Consider the following 15325-nt stretch of genomic DNA (forward strand, 5'->3'; position numbering starts at 1 on the left):
CAAACTAAAACACTGACTTAGGTTTCAAAAAGTAAGTATTAAAGTCAGATTGTAATGAAGTGCCCTTCCTGCTTTAAAAAAACTTTTTTCCACTTGACCCTCTCTACAAATAAAGCTCATGGGGAGTCCCTGCTTTTAGTTGTTAACCATTTTCTGAGTATTATGTACATACATATACTTTTCTTCAGAAAATATAGGAGTGCACAATGACTGGATTGTTTTATTTATGTGGTGTTTCAAAATCCAGCTCCATATGACAGAGTATATAGAATTAGTCAAACGGCCCTCTTGGCTTGCCTTGGACACCCTACATTTCCTGCCTCAGCGTCTCTTTAATGTCAGTCAATGACATTTTCTAAGTGCTGATTTATGCTTGCTGTGCAGTTGCCTTTAGAAAACTTCTTAAGTTGTTAGCACTGTTTATTAAGAATGTCCTCCATTTTATACTAGAAGGCGAGAGGCAGCAATCTGGAGTGAAAATAACTGAAAGGAATATCAAATTAAATTGGTGAATTGATTTTTGTGGGCACAGAAAGAGCTTGACAATATTCATTTTAATTAATTTGTGTACAGCATAAATAGTAAAACTAATTTATACTGACCTCAATTAGAAAAGTTATGTTACACATGAGCACAGGGAAGCTAGTATAGATCTACAAATTAGGCAACAGTTTTTCTGATTGATCACTTACATAACAGATCCAGCTGGTAAAAATCATTACATGTTTAATTTTCAGCCAAAGAAATTATATTGAATGTACTCAGACACAGGAAAAAATAACATGCTGCCTCAGTTGTTGCACAGAATGTTCCAGCTTTGTTTCCACAGGTCAGTGATTCCCAAAGTTAGAATTTGTCCTTGGTTTCATGTGATTGGGCATGGAGAATTTTGCACACAATAGGAGAAACAAAATACTAGTTTAATCAGATAAATATATGTGAAAGGAACAATCAGTCTGAATTATGGCTACTATGGTTTAATTAAAAAAAAGAAAACGGGGGAAAGTAGATTGCAATCTAAGGTTTCTAAATTCAACTAAGGTAGCATAAGTCTTATATATTAACAATGATTTGCAAAATACAAAGTATTAACTAAATACCATGTTAGAACTGTTTATTGTGTACATGATAGTTTAGATTAAGAAAGACTCACATTGCTGTTTTCATTTGTGTGATAGATATTCTTGAGTGACCCTTACAACTTGGAATTCTGAGAGGAAAAATTGAATTCAGTGATTCTGAGTAAATGTTTCTAACTTGCCACTTTAAAGACTTCTGGCAAAACACTTTTTTCCCGGTATTATTACTATGATAGCACTTGCCCTTTAAGAACAAATTAATTGAAATATTTGAGGGAGAAGGAAACCCGACTACTGTAGGGTCGATTTGCAAAACTTGTCCTACGAAGTCCTATAAAGCTGTCCTTCAACTTCAGTTTTAGAGACTCAGACCATTTCCAGTTGAAATTGTTTTACAGTTGTGAGATATGGAAAACTGGCAGGGTGTGGTTTCCAAAATGTTTTAAGTACTTCAGTGGGGCTGATATTCAAGAAAGGTGGAGCAAGAGCGAAAGGGTCCTCACCTTGGAAAAGAGCTCCTGGATGCCAATAAAGACTGTCATAATTTACACAATGGTTCCTGCGCCTTCCCTCATAAAACTACTGAGATTGTCAGCGACCAGGACTCGGTACCCATGAGGCAAATTACTGAGTAGTTTATGTTCTTTTTGATCCCCTGATAATGAACTAGATGATCAGCTTCAACTACCCTGTTGTGTTAGATGTATGTTCAAACGTTAACAAGTTCTGTTTCATAAAGTAAAGAACTTCAGAGCTGCAAGGGATCTCAGCAGCCATCCTGTCTAACGCCTTTATTTCAAAAGAGAAAATTATCACTTAGATTTGATGAAGGTTAGACAGAGATCTACACAGGTGAAGTGGTAGAAACAAAATTTGGAATTATGCCTAGCTAAGAGGTCATTTCATTCCACTACAGGAGCTGTGATCTAACTCTTTAGGTTAAATTATAGAACTGAGAGTTATGTCTTCTCCAAGGTGTTAGTTTTCTGATGATTCTAAATCATTGCTTCTTATTTAAAAGGTGACATTTAAAACTACAGTGAATGTTTTTCAGATTTGCTGCCACAAGGACTTTAGCAGCTACTTTCCTAAGATTACAGTTTAAGAAGCTGGCCTTTGTTCTCTGTCCTTACTCGCTTTTCTCTTTTTGATGGATTTGAAACACAGCAACATGGCAATACAAATGAAGTAACAGTAACCATGCCTGGGAATTTAAGAAGATATTGCAAATATGTCACATCATGGGAGCTTTGAATTTCACCCTTTAAATCATGCACCAAGTTCAAGTATCCTGCTTTAAGTGTGGCCCAAACATGCAAATATTTGTTTTCTGAGTAATTTGCCCTAATGACTTTGAAGCATTTTTGAGGAACAGTGGTGACATTGTTCTGCCCTGACAGAATGCATATGCCTTGTCAGATGTCCACAGCGATCCCCACAGTCTAAGGGCACATTATTAAGGCATGGGTTCTGCACAGCACTTGCTAACCTTGCCTTCTAGTGGCCAAAATGTTAGGTATATAGAGGTATATAGGTTGCCACATCACTCAAGCCCTTGTGATAAACCTGTCTGGCATCCACTCCTACTTAACCATTAGGAGATAGAAGTAGAAATGGTTTTTGGTGTGTTTTTGTTTTGCTTAAAAAAGCAGAAATTTATTTTTCACAGTTCTAGAGGCTGGAAGTGTGAAATCAGTGTCACTGGGACACAATTAAGATGTCAGCAGGGCAACACTCCCTCCAGAGGCTCTTGAGCAGATTTTGTTCCTTGCCTCCCCAGATTCACTGGCTGCTGGCAATGCTTGGCTGGTGGCTGCAACGCTCCAGTCTGCTTCAGTGGTCACACTGACTTCTCTTCTGCCTGTATCAAACCTCCTGCCTCTGTTCAATAAGGGCGCATACGATAGCTTTAAGGTCCTGCCCTGATAATCCAGGATAACCTCCCCATCTCAAAATCCTTAACTTAATCACATATGCAAAGAGCCTTTTTCTATAAATAATGGAGTAGTATTTATAGGTCTGAGGGATTAAGACTTGATCTCCTTGGTGGCCATTATCCAGCCTTCTATAGACATAAATAATTATTAAATTTTTGGCACCTAACTGCTTAATAAATGGACTGTTAAGTATTTCTTCTAGCCTAGAGGTGAGAACTAGAAATGTTTTAACTTCTAAAGTAATGCCCTCTTCTGCAGACCCCTCTTACTTCTGGTTTTGATTAGGCAAAAAGCATTGGACCATTGGCAAAATTTGGAGTGATCACAAATACAAAGCTCCTCATTGGAAGTTATGTTTTCATAACTATACTATCATCCAGGTTGATAATTTAAATCTGTTCAGTCAAAAAATAGAAAATTTCATTGATTTTCCAGGAACACCAGTGGTGTGCATTTGTTTTTCCTCTGCCTATTGTTTAGGTATTAAACTATGGGATTTCAGTACCATTATGACACATATTTTGGGCGGCCCTAAAGATAAGAACATGGATGTTACAGTCAACAAGCAGAGTTTCTCTATTAGGGAAAGAATGAGAAGATTTCCCTAGGGTGAAGAAAAGAGAGAAGGGTAGGGGAAGACTAATTAATAGCCATTTAGGAAAAGCATCTTCTAAAAGGTATCAATATGTTTCTTTTTTGGTTCATATTTTCAGTGTATTTTATAAACATTTTTTTTTCTTTCACAAGAAGGCACTACAAATTCTTTTATAGGAAAATTTACCCCAAACAAATAATTGTTCAAAACTTGAAAATGCTGTTTATTGCAAATTTGGCAATGAAATTAAAGATTTGTCATGCTTAGAAATGTTTCAAATTATTAAATCTATTACTGTTAATGTGTTAAAAGATGTTAGGTCAGTGTGGTCCAGTTAAATATTGATATTGTGAATTGTGCTCCTCTCTGTGGCTGCCTTTTATTCATTTACTTAACAAATGTTTAATGCTATTCTGTGTATTTTACATCTGTGAGTGAGATGTCAGTGAGAGAGACAAGGCGTGTTATATAAAAGGAGTAAGAGCTGATAGTAGTCCCAACTTTATTCAAACAGGTAGAACAAATTAAGGGACTAACATAACTGTAATTAAGACTTTCTGGGGGAAAAGTGAATTTTAAGATGAGCTTCAAAAGAGACAATGAACATAAACTGGTGGAGGAAGGGGGATGCATGCTTGGCTGAAGGAGAAGAAAATCAAAGTCATGGTGGTAGAATGGGTAATGTATTAACGAGACAGAAAAATGCCAAGAAACAATTCATGCTGTTCAAGCACTGCAAAATTATTAATCAAGCCCCTAGGCACAACTTTCTCTATCTAATCTGGAGAGGTTCAATATTCCTTTTACATTTGTAAGTACAGAGTTTAAATCTCAGCTCTAGGATGAAGGGAGGCAGCTAGAGAGAATTTTTAGGATTTGCTTCTAGTGTTTAAGTTGCATGGTTCTATATTTAAAGAGTGTTGAATAGTAAATTGTCATGTTTTAAAAATAATCAACTGATTCCAAAGTGGTGAAAAAAACTGCACCTCTTTTCAACAGCTCGCAAAAGCTTGGATTATATTCTGAATAAAATAATTTGTATGTGTTCAAAAAGAAGTACCCATTGTAAGAGTGCAAGACATTGTAAGACCTAAGGACCTTAGAGAAGACAGGAAAATTATAAACACATCCTTTTAGAAGAGTTTGTAAACACATAAATACATCATTAGGCATCATATCTTAATTCATTCCTATGGTACATGATTTATGTAGTGGGACATTTGACGGGAAATTACCATTTGTTTAGTCTATATAAAACGAATACAAGCAACATGAAAGGTTTTGTTTCATTCATCTTGGCTACCAGTCTATTCTTGTTACTGATATTAAAGCTCTATCTTAGGTGAATACTTTCACCTAACTTTTTAGCATTTAAAATGTTAGATTATACTCTTCTTTAACATAAATAGAGAAATTATGCCCCTTACTCCCCACCATTGTAGTCATAATTTACAGGGTGAGTCAGTAAATTTTTTAAAATGATTTTTAAAGATGCCTTCACCTGTAGCTAAAAGGTAAAAGTAGTTTCACTGACTACTGATAATGCCTCTCAGAAACTGGAGTGTAGGTTCTGAAGGACAGGTTCTTCGTTGTAAGTAACATATTTTCGGTTTGTAAGCTCTGGGATAAAGAGTTACTCAAAACAGGATTGGTAAAAAAAAAAAAAACCAGCAGCGTGGGGTTCTTATGGAAGTCAACAATCCAAAAATACCATTCTCAGATTTGATTTCATAGGGCTTTGCACAGCAGCATATAGTGATAGACTATTTCAGGAATGCCATTTTTAATTAAAAAAATGATAAGCATTTTCAGTTTTTTTAAATGACATATTGAAAAGGTGAGTTTTATTCTCTCAAATGTAATGTGGTTAATTTCAAAGTATCTCCCATACCCTCTTTTCCACAAAGATAGCTTTCAATTAAGTACATTTCTTAAACATTGAGTATTTAATATATAATATGTGGCTGATGATAGAAAAATCTAAGTCTAGACCTTGTCATTGAATGGTTTAAAAGCTATTTGAAAGAGGAGATATGCCCACACAAAACAAATAATGAATGAGGAAGGATAGGAAAAAGGTTGACATAATTATATAGTATATATAAAGTTTTAGAGGAAACCCTAATGGGAGGAATAAAGTTTCATCCATAATAACCTGTAACAAAATCTTGAGCTTAATCACAATTGGCCTCATAAATCCACTGTGTATCTGCTGTGCTCCTCCCAGTGGGAAATCATTTCTTTCAAAGACCTATAATATGGTTTCAAAGATAGTATGCATGTTGTTGAAAGCCATTCTTGATTATTTTTTGTAAAGCTGGAGGAAACACTTTCAAAAATGTCAAACTTTCTGAAAAATTATAAATTAATCAAAATGTTTGCTCTTCTGTGGTACAATTAAGAATCATGGAAAAAATGTGGATAATTTATAAAATGCAAACATCCATGCCAATGTAAAATGAGTCATTTTGATGTGTTGCCATTAAATTTAAATTCTGCAAGGATGGCTAGTTGTTTTCTGTAAATGATCATGAGAAAGATAATGCATGTAAGTTGAGCCAATGCCTCTTGGTTTAAACAATTAGAAAAATAACTTCTTCCCTGTTATCCTGGTAAAGTGAGGTCACTAGCAGATTTAGTATGCTGTGTGAGTAGAAAGACAGAGGGAGAATATCAAAGGATTCAAAGGCGTTTGTTGAGTAATGCAAAAATTTCCTATGTAGAGACATTTCACACAGCAGGAACTTAGGTCCGTGTGTAAAGCAGGCTGCTCACATGGTGAAAAACAAACCAACACCGCCGCCCCCTCCCCGGCTCTCCCTGGACGCCCCCCTCACTCCATTGACATGCATAGCTGGCCTGGTAGGTGTAAAAATAGACTGGCAGCGCCTGAACTGGAAATGGTCACTGAAGCAGCCTGCAGTTGCTGCGGTTTTGAGTTCTTTCTGACACCAGCCAGCCAGCCAGCAGATGGGGAGGACTGGTGAGGGGCACGAAGGGGAATTGCATGGAGGAGCCAAGGAGTGTCTGGATGAATTGTCCACGTTAGTGTCCCCGTGGGCGCCCTGGACAGAGCCCAGAGGGTGAGGACGGGCCCACTGACAGCAAGAACTGTCGCCCTGAGATGGGTAACGCAGCTCTCTGCCCGTCTTGCCATGCAGTTAAGAGCGTAAGAGCAGAAGGGCACATGCAGGAGCTGGATAGAATCCCAGACTACTACGGCTGTAACAGCGAGAACACCACAGATCTTGGGGCGTGGGTAAGTTCTAAGGCCCAAACCAGGAGGGGAGGATGGTGGCCGAAGAACAGTGTACCTCATTGGTCAAAACTCTAAACTTCCTGGAAGGAAGTTGACAGAACAAAACCAATGTGATCAAACCACCCGATGGCCTCTGATTCGGAGGCATGCTGTTGTTTCCTCCTCATTGTGCACAATGCCGTGTATTTGTTCCTTCTAAGTTGGCTTTTGCTGTGAACTATCATTTGGGAACAAGCAGTGATACTGCCTCTTTAATTTGAAGTTTTGTCCAAAGCCGAACATTTATTTTATTTTAGAGTGACTTGCAGCAGTGTTACACACTCTCTTACATTCAGGCTGTGAAATTCTGTTGCCTATATTTATATATTCATGTACAGTTCATTTTTCACTAGGTCACAGAACATTTTTTAAGCTAACCTCAAATCTCATCTTCAACCTATAAAGGCATTTTCCTTCTAATATTTGACTAACTTCAGTGAAAAGTTCTTTAAACACTTGTTCTGATTATGATAATATTTTGTGCAGAGGCTTAAAAGTGGAGCAATCAAATATTTAAGTTGACTTTCAGATTTTAAAATAATTCATAGTGATGAGAATGATTACAAAGGCTTACTGTGATATTTGGTAGGGGGAGGGCCAAAAAATCTCTTTCTGAAATGTTTTGATTTTCATATTTGCCAGAGAATAAAGTTTATCTTTGATCTGTCAGATCCAGGAATTTGACCTTGTTGCAAGTTATTTACTTCAGAGGGAAACCATGGAACTTAGATATGTAGGGTCTCTGAGTAAGACAGAGAAGTTGTGCCCGTCTGAGCAAGAAAAGCAAGCGTGTGAGGAGACTGAGAGGGTCCCTCCTCCCTTTGGCTTTTACTCTGACCCAGAGAGGAATTTCATAATTTTGTAGCATGGAAATTATGTCATAACACAGTGAAACTGGAACAGAAACTAAGAACTTAGTAAAAACAACATGCAGAGCCAGTGTACGCAGTTAGCAGAAGGGACCAGTCTCAGCACTGCAGTGGAAAAAGACGGTGGTTCCCGAATGGGATAGCTGTCACCACAGGCAAGAGAATAAACAGAAAGGTGGTAGAAGAAGGTGGTCCCCTGGGGAAGGGCCAGCACCTGCCTTAACAACTGCACAGCAAGGTTTGAAACCAGGAGCAGTCTCATTTCTCCTTCTGGGTTATGGTTTAAATCACCCACATGTACCAGGAAAGTCACTCCAGACTTCTGAGTGGCCACTTCTGGTGCCATTTCTGAACTGAGGGGGATGAAAAAAATAGAAATTTCTGTAACTTGGGAATAACTTTACATGCTTGCTTAGTTGTAATACATACATATATTCCCTCAGAAGTAGCTATCTCATTAAAGGTAGTCTCTATGAATATTTTTATTAATTTATAATTTAGACCATTCTTTAAAATGTTTGTCAATAATTCCTTCAGTATTTTTAAGTCACACAAGTATGTTCCATTTTCCCATCTTTTAAAAATCATTAAGAAAATGTAATACATGAAAATAAATTAGAAGTGCTTTAAAAATTAAATATAAAATCATATTTTAAAAATATCTTGATATGTTGATAGGTTCTTTAGGTAAAGAAGAGCAGGTGTCAACATGATTTTGAGGTCCAAGGGCTGGAATAGAAATTCATTCAAAACTTCATAGTTCAGAAAACAATTAAAAACATTCTAAAAGAAATAATCAATAGCAATATCATTGCCTTGTTAAAATTCTTCTATTCTAGTGATGTAGATATTAGCCCTGAATAAAAATGAATTGATTTTTTTTTGTGTTACAATCTGATTTTTCTGAATTAAACAATATAACCTGCTGATCATTGACTAAACTCTTTAGTCAAAGATTTTACAGACAAGAGCATATGATGATTGTTGTGATGTGGAAAGCTATGGTAGAGGTGGAAATGTACCTGTTGTCTACCTTCTCAAGTGGTATTCTACTCAGAATTTCTCCATTTTGGCCATGGGGCAAAAGAAGTTAATTCTTAATAGCAAGGATGATGTAGGCAAAATCTTTGGTTTAATCTAGCCTAAGCTTCCCAAACTTATGAAGTCTATCACCTTTATTTTAAATGGGTACTCTAAGACTGAAATCACTCACTAAAGTCATCTAAATAAATATACATTCCTTAATAGTCACTTCTCATCACACTTGCCACAACTGATGACAAGTAGTTGTTAAGGGCTTCAGAGCTTTTTAACCTTCATTTTTATAATATGCCTTTTTTGAGGGGTAAAACAGAAATAGATGTCCTTTGCACTTTTTTTTCTTCTGGAAATGAACTTCAAAGTGTTTTATAGAGTGCACTGTGTTGTTAGCCCCAAAATTACAAGTAAATAAATTTTCTAGTATTATTCATAATCAGAACTTACCTTATAGAAAAAATATAAATGTAAGGTACTAAAACTTCTGGGCTTTAGGTAAATTAATGCTTTGTTCTTTTCTGTAAATTTTATTTAGAATTTAGAACATTCTGATATTTATTTGTATAGGTAAGTATAGCAATGAGGAATAAATAGGTTATCAGGAATTGTGTTGGAAATAAGCAAACAAAATTAATTTCTTCTTGAACAGTATTATTGTTTGCCCATATTTGAAATTCTTATAGACTTCAGTTTTTATAAGACAAAGAAAATCAAGCCACAGTAATTTCCAGATATGTTGTTTAATATAGCTAAACAGAAAATTATGCCAAAAAAATAGAATGAAACTAAACATTATTTTGACAGTATAATTTTCTAAGTTTTAAAGCAACTTTTAAAAATTATAGAAGTATAGTAAAAAGAATGAACAGCTAATATGCCACAAATGTTTTAAATCCTATTAACCAGACAAATAACATATTATTTTTATAATGCATATACAAATTAATATTTAAATTCAAGAACAGAGTTCAGTAAACTTTTTCTGTAAAGGGCAAGAGACTGAACATTATAGTTGTGGTCTCTGCTGCATCTCCTCATTTCTGCTGTTGCAGAGTGAGAGCAGCCGTAACCAATAGGGAAAGACATTGGCCTGGCTGTATTAACAGTACTAGTTTTTTCTATTATTACATTTTCAAGTGCCAGAATTTTCAGTTACTAAATATTAATTTTACTTACTATTTTTCTATTTTATATAGATGTAAATTAAGATGGTAATAAGATGCCATCATGTTAATACAGATATAAAATATTCAGCCTTAGAAGATAGTGTTTAGACTGGTAGACATTCTTAGGTATGATGTAAATTCCTCTAATTATTTGGAAAGCAGTTTGGAAATACATGTCAGACTGTAGTTACAATTCTGTTTTTCATTTTGCTAGCACAGTGAGGACTCAAGCAGCAGGGAGGTATTCATATGGAGAAAAGAGTAGGCAAAACTTTTGGGCAGAATCCCACCTCCAACTGCAAAGAATAGACTGGAAGGGGCTGCAGCCATCTGTTGTGGGTATTCCCAAGTCCATTCCTCCATTCACTCAAACTTCTAGGGACAAGAGAACTCTACCCCAAGAGAACTTATTCCAAATCCACTGAGAAAATACCTGCCTTCCTAATGAAGATGTAAGATTCATGAGCATATATTAAGGTTTTCCATGAATCCTTAAAGAACTTAAAAGATTTGCTATTATCACAATCAGCTTAACAGTTCCAAGAAGAGGAAGCATGTGGAACAGGAGAGAGTCAAGAACAAAATACAGCTGTTTTAAAGTCTTATTCAGAGTAAGTCCTCATAATGGCTCTCAATTTTTCTGTTGATCACAGAAGGGAAAACTGCATCATCTCTGATATCATTCATTTGCATTATGCAGATGACTGATAGATATATTCCAAGTTCACTTATGAAATAAGAAGCTCTTAGAGAAGATGCCTTACAGATTTTGAACTGGATCCTAAGGTAGCCCTGTCTGGGACATGAGTGAGCAAAGCCATGCAGGGTCTAAGTAGTCTCCAGAGAGATGGCTTCTTGAACATGCTTCAGGAAAGTTCAGTCTGAAACAGCAGGAATATATATTCATTTCATGTTTTTCTTCTTGTCCTGTATTTTTGTTATGGTATCATTTATAGGTTTGCATATTGGTCTAAGTGCACTATTTTTCTTGCATTGAGACCATATATTTTTTTTTACTGTAATTTCTTTGCTGTATCAGATTAATTTGTCTTGCTCCAAGAGCAAAATCATAGATGGGATGCTTCATCACCAAACATTACTTAGGTTATCTATCCTAGCTGAATTTTGAATTACTATATCCTTCACTTTTTACCATTGTTTTCTCAATGGTTATTTTCTTGTTTCATTTATTTTAACATTTTTTTCCCAATTATAGTAGAGAATTTTATCTTCTTTATATCATCCTTTTAGTTATTCTGTAAACTTGTGACTTTAGGTCATGAGCAGTGCATCTGGTGTTACTGTGAAAACAATTCAGACTTTTTCTGCTCTGCTGACTCAAAAGATTCAATCAGCAAATATTTATTGAGCTAGGTATAGTTCTAAACGCTGGTGATATAATGATAAGACAGAGTTCCTGTGATAGGGGAGATGAACTTTAAATGTACAGGGGGAGATGGGAGTAGCATGATGCTAGCTGAGGTAGGAATGTGCTGGACTTGTTCACGTGACAGAAAGATAGTGTTGCCGAAGCATAGCAAGCAGAGAAGAGAGAAGATACCAAAAAGAGCTAAGAGGCAGATGCAGGCCGACCTTGGCAGAAGTTTGGATTGCTTTCTAAATGTGGTGGATCCTGGTAAAGGAGTTTGGATTTCAAAGTGCAGAGGGAAACTTCTGGAGGGTTTTAGTCTGGGAAATGATAGGACTACATCTATGCTTCGAAAGATACTGGCCGAGAATTGCTGGTGAGTGCAGCAAGGAAGGACGGGGGCCAGTCTAAGTGGTCCCAGAAACTCCTGAGGCAAATAGAGATGAAGGGTTAGATTAGGGTGGTAACAAAGGAGGTGAGAAGTGATCAGACTCAGGATGTATTTTGCTTTTATTGAAGTATTGTTTTGTTGTTATAAAAGAAAGAGAAGGGATTTTGGCTTAAGCAGCTGAATACAAGATAGAGTTGTTCACTAAGGTGGAACGGTTTGTGTGTGAGAGAAGATTCCTTACCTATGAAGTATATCAGTATGTCAGGAGTGTTAGACTTTTCTTCAGTTTTAAGGTCTAAGAGGATGGAAATAAGACTTTAAATGATATAGTGCTCATTATATAGTGATATAATGATAATCTTCCGTACCCTCTTTATAACTGCTATTAGGAAACTTCATATGGTTAGTTTTGGTATTAACACTAAAAAGAGTGAAGCATATAGTGAAAACCATTTTAGTAAAGCATTTCAAAAATATGAAGTGATACAGAGCATGTTTATGTAATGTTTGGATGATTACAGATAAGGTGAAAGAAGGTAAAACATGGCTTTGTCTTCTAGGAACTTTCAATCTAGTTTTAGAAACAGGTTTTATCCCCACGTAAATTTTAACTCTAAACAGCAGTAGGCTATTAAATGGCAGTGAGAATGGTGAAATAAGTACCTATATAAGATGCCGAGAATGGGAGGATCAACACCTGCCAGTGTTTTGAAACTGCTTTGTAGGCAGGGCTGATATTTAACCAGTGTGGAACAGGACATTTATGCCAACTGTTTATACTGTGAAATGCTTTTATACAGGCTAATTAAATAGTTGCTTCTATGAGCCCACCAAGCTGCCCCTTCTATTGTGGCTATCTGAAGCCTATTCCTAGCATTCCTCAAAGCACTCAATCCACCTAATGAGCAAACAAAGGAATAATGCCTGGGCCAGCAAGGGGCCTCCAAGACCACCTTCCTCCAGTGCTATACCCAGTGTCCATGGTTGTTGGTGCTTAAGCTGAACCAAATATTAAATATTTTGAATATCCCTTCAGCTATTGGGGAACTTGGAGCCTGTAGTAAACTTTGGAAGCAGAGCACAATCTTGGTCCCTGTTGGGAAGAAAATACATTCAGTAAACATTTACTGAGCATCTTCTGAGTGCCAGGCACTGGGCCCACCAAGATGAATACAACATGCAACCCTGGCTTGAAGAAGCATAATCCAGGGATGGACAAAGCAGGAGTCCCAATATCATGTTACAGTGTGGTAAGAAAACATAGGGTTTTGTGGAATAACAAAGTTAGAGAGTTGCCAAAAAGTCAAATCTTGAAGCACTGTGGATAGATCATAAACTCAATCTTGGAGTCAGTAATAACATTAGAATAATAGAGAAGCATTGCATAAGTCTCCCTGGCTCTAAAACCTAGTTTCTATTGGACATGTGTGGAACCTATGACATTGGACAATAACCATGGGATTAGATTATCAAGAGTTTATAAACCAGGCTTTAGAATTTGCATTCTTAATCTAGTGAAAGAGCACTGACCAAATATTGTTTTAAGAGAATCAATTAGATTGTAGTTTGCATGTCAAAAGGCCTGCTCTCTTTGCAGTGCCCAAGAAAGTACCTAGCACCTGGTAGATGCTTCATAAATATTTGTGGAAAATTTGAGTAAATTAATGACTAGGAAATTACCCACGATAGCAAATCTAGTGAGCATTTCTCACCTGCAGGTGACAAACCCCCAGATGAAACCAGAGGCTGTGAAAATTGAAAAGGCAATGAAAGTACTAAAGACATTTCTAAAAACATTTAAAGAACCTGATGACTCTGCAGATTACATGATATTGTACATAAAAAACCCAAAAGAAACCACCCAAAAACTACTAGAACTAATAACTGAATTCAGCAAAGTTGTAGGATACAAAAGTAATACACAGAAATCGGTTGCATTCCTATATACTAGTGATGAGCTAGTAGAAAGAGAAATCAGGAAAACAACTCCATTTACAAGTGCATCAAAAAGAATAAAATACCTAGGAATAAACCTAACCAAGGAGGTGAAAGACCTATACCCTGAAAACTACAAGACACTGCTCAGAGAAATTAAAGAAGACACCAATAAATGCAAGTACATCCTGTGCTCATGGATAAGAAGAATTAATATTGTCAAAATGGCCATCCTGCCTAAAGCAATCCACATATTCAATGCAATCCCTATCAAAATACCAACAGCATTTTTCAATAAACTACAACAAATAGTTGTAAAATTCATATGGAACCACAAAAGACCCTAAACAGCCAAATCAATCCTGAGAAGGAAGAATAAAGCTAGGGGATTATGCTTCCCAACTTCAGGCTCTACTACAAAGCCACAGTAATCAAGACAATTTGATACTGGCACAAGAACAGACCCATAGACTAGTGGAACAGAATAGAGAGTCCAGATATTAACCCAAGTATATATGGTCAATTAATATACAATAAAGGAGCCATGGACATACAGTGAGGAAACAACAGCCTCTTCAACAGCTGGTGTTGGCAAAACTGGACAGCTACATGTAAGAGAATGAAACTGGATTACTCTCTAACTCCATACACAAAAGTAAACTTGAAATGGATCAAAGACCTGAATGTAAGTCATGAAACCATAAAACTTTTAGGGGAAAACATGGGCAAAATCTCTTGAATATAAAAATGAGCAACTTTTTCCTGAGCACATCTTCCTGGGCAAGGGAAAAGAAAGCAAAAATGAAAACATGGGACTACTTCAAACTAAAAAGCTTCTGTACAGCAAAGGACACCATCAGCATAACAAAAAGGCATCCTACAGTATAGGAGAATATATTTGTAAATTACTTATCTGATAAGGGGTTAACATCCAAAATATATAAAGAGCTCACATGCCTTAACACCCAAAAAACAAATAACCTGATTAAAAAATGGGTGGAGGATCTGAACAGACACTTCTCCAAAGAGAATCAGATGGCCAACAGGCACATGAAAAGATGCTCCACTTTGCTAATTATCAGGGAAATGCAAATTAAAGCCATAATGAGATATCATTTCACACCAGTTGGGATGGCCAACATCTCAAAGACAAGAAACAACAAATGCTGGCAAGGATGTGGAGAAAGGGAAACCCTTTTGTACTGTTGTGGGAATGTAAATTAGTTCAACCATTGTGGAAAGCAATATGGAGGTTCCTCCAAAAACTAAAAATAGAAATACCTTTTGACCCAGTAATTCCACTCCTAGGAATTTACCCAAAGAATATAAGTTCTCAGATTCAAAAAGACATATGCACCCCTATGTTTATCACAGCACTATTTACAGTAGTCAATATATGGAAGTAACCTAAGTGTCCATCAGTAGTTGAATGGATAAAGAAGAGGTGGTACATATCCACAGTGGAATATTATTCGGCCATAAGAAGAAAACAAATCCTACCATTTGCAACAGCATGGATGGAGCTAGAGGATATTTCGCTCAGTGAAAAAAGCCAGGCAGAGAAAGACAAGTACCAAATGATTTCACTCATTTATGGAGTACAACAACAAAGCAAAACTGAAGGAACAAAACAGCAGCACACTCACTG

At 36.5% G+C, this 15325-nt stretch overlaps 1 protein-coding gene across 24 annotated transcripts in view; it reads left to right on the forward strand.

Annotated features, from left to right (window-relative positions):
• Window positions 1-15325, forward strand: part of ANK2 (ankyrin 2) — a 323577-nt gene that overhangs the window by 93142 nt on the left and 215110 nt on the right. For 3 of the 24 annotated variants that reach the window (XM_057502560.1, XM_057502561.1, XM_036920822.2), the window contains exon 1: window positions 6514-6870. The exons of 5 other annotated variants lie outside the window; for them this stretch is intronic. In XM_057502560.1, coding sequence (XP_057358543.1) covers window positions 6736-6870 — 135 coding nt within the window. In that variant the 5' untranslated portion in view covers window positions 6514-6735. Of the gene's footprint in view, window positions 1-6423; window positions 6871-15325 lie in introns of those variants that run through there. 16 more of the 24 variants (XM_057502554.1, XM_057502555.1, XM_057502558.1 and 13 more) reach the window with 12 other exon arrangements.

Source organism: Manis pentadactyla, chromosome 5 (assembly GCF_030020395.1).
Source record: "Manis pentadactyla isolate mManPen7 chromosome 5, mManPen7.hap1, whole genome shotgun sequence".
In the NCBI taxonomy this organism is placed as follows: Eukaryota; Metazoa; Chordata; class Mammalia; order Pholidota; family Manidae; genus Manis; species Manis pentadactyla.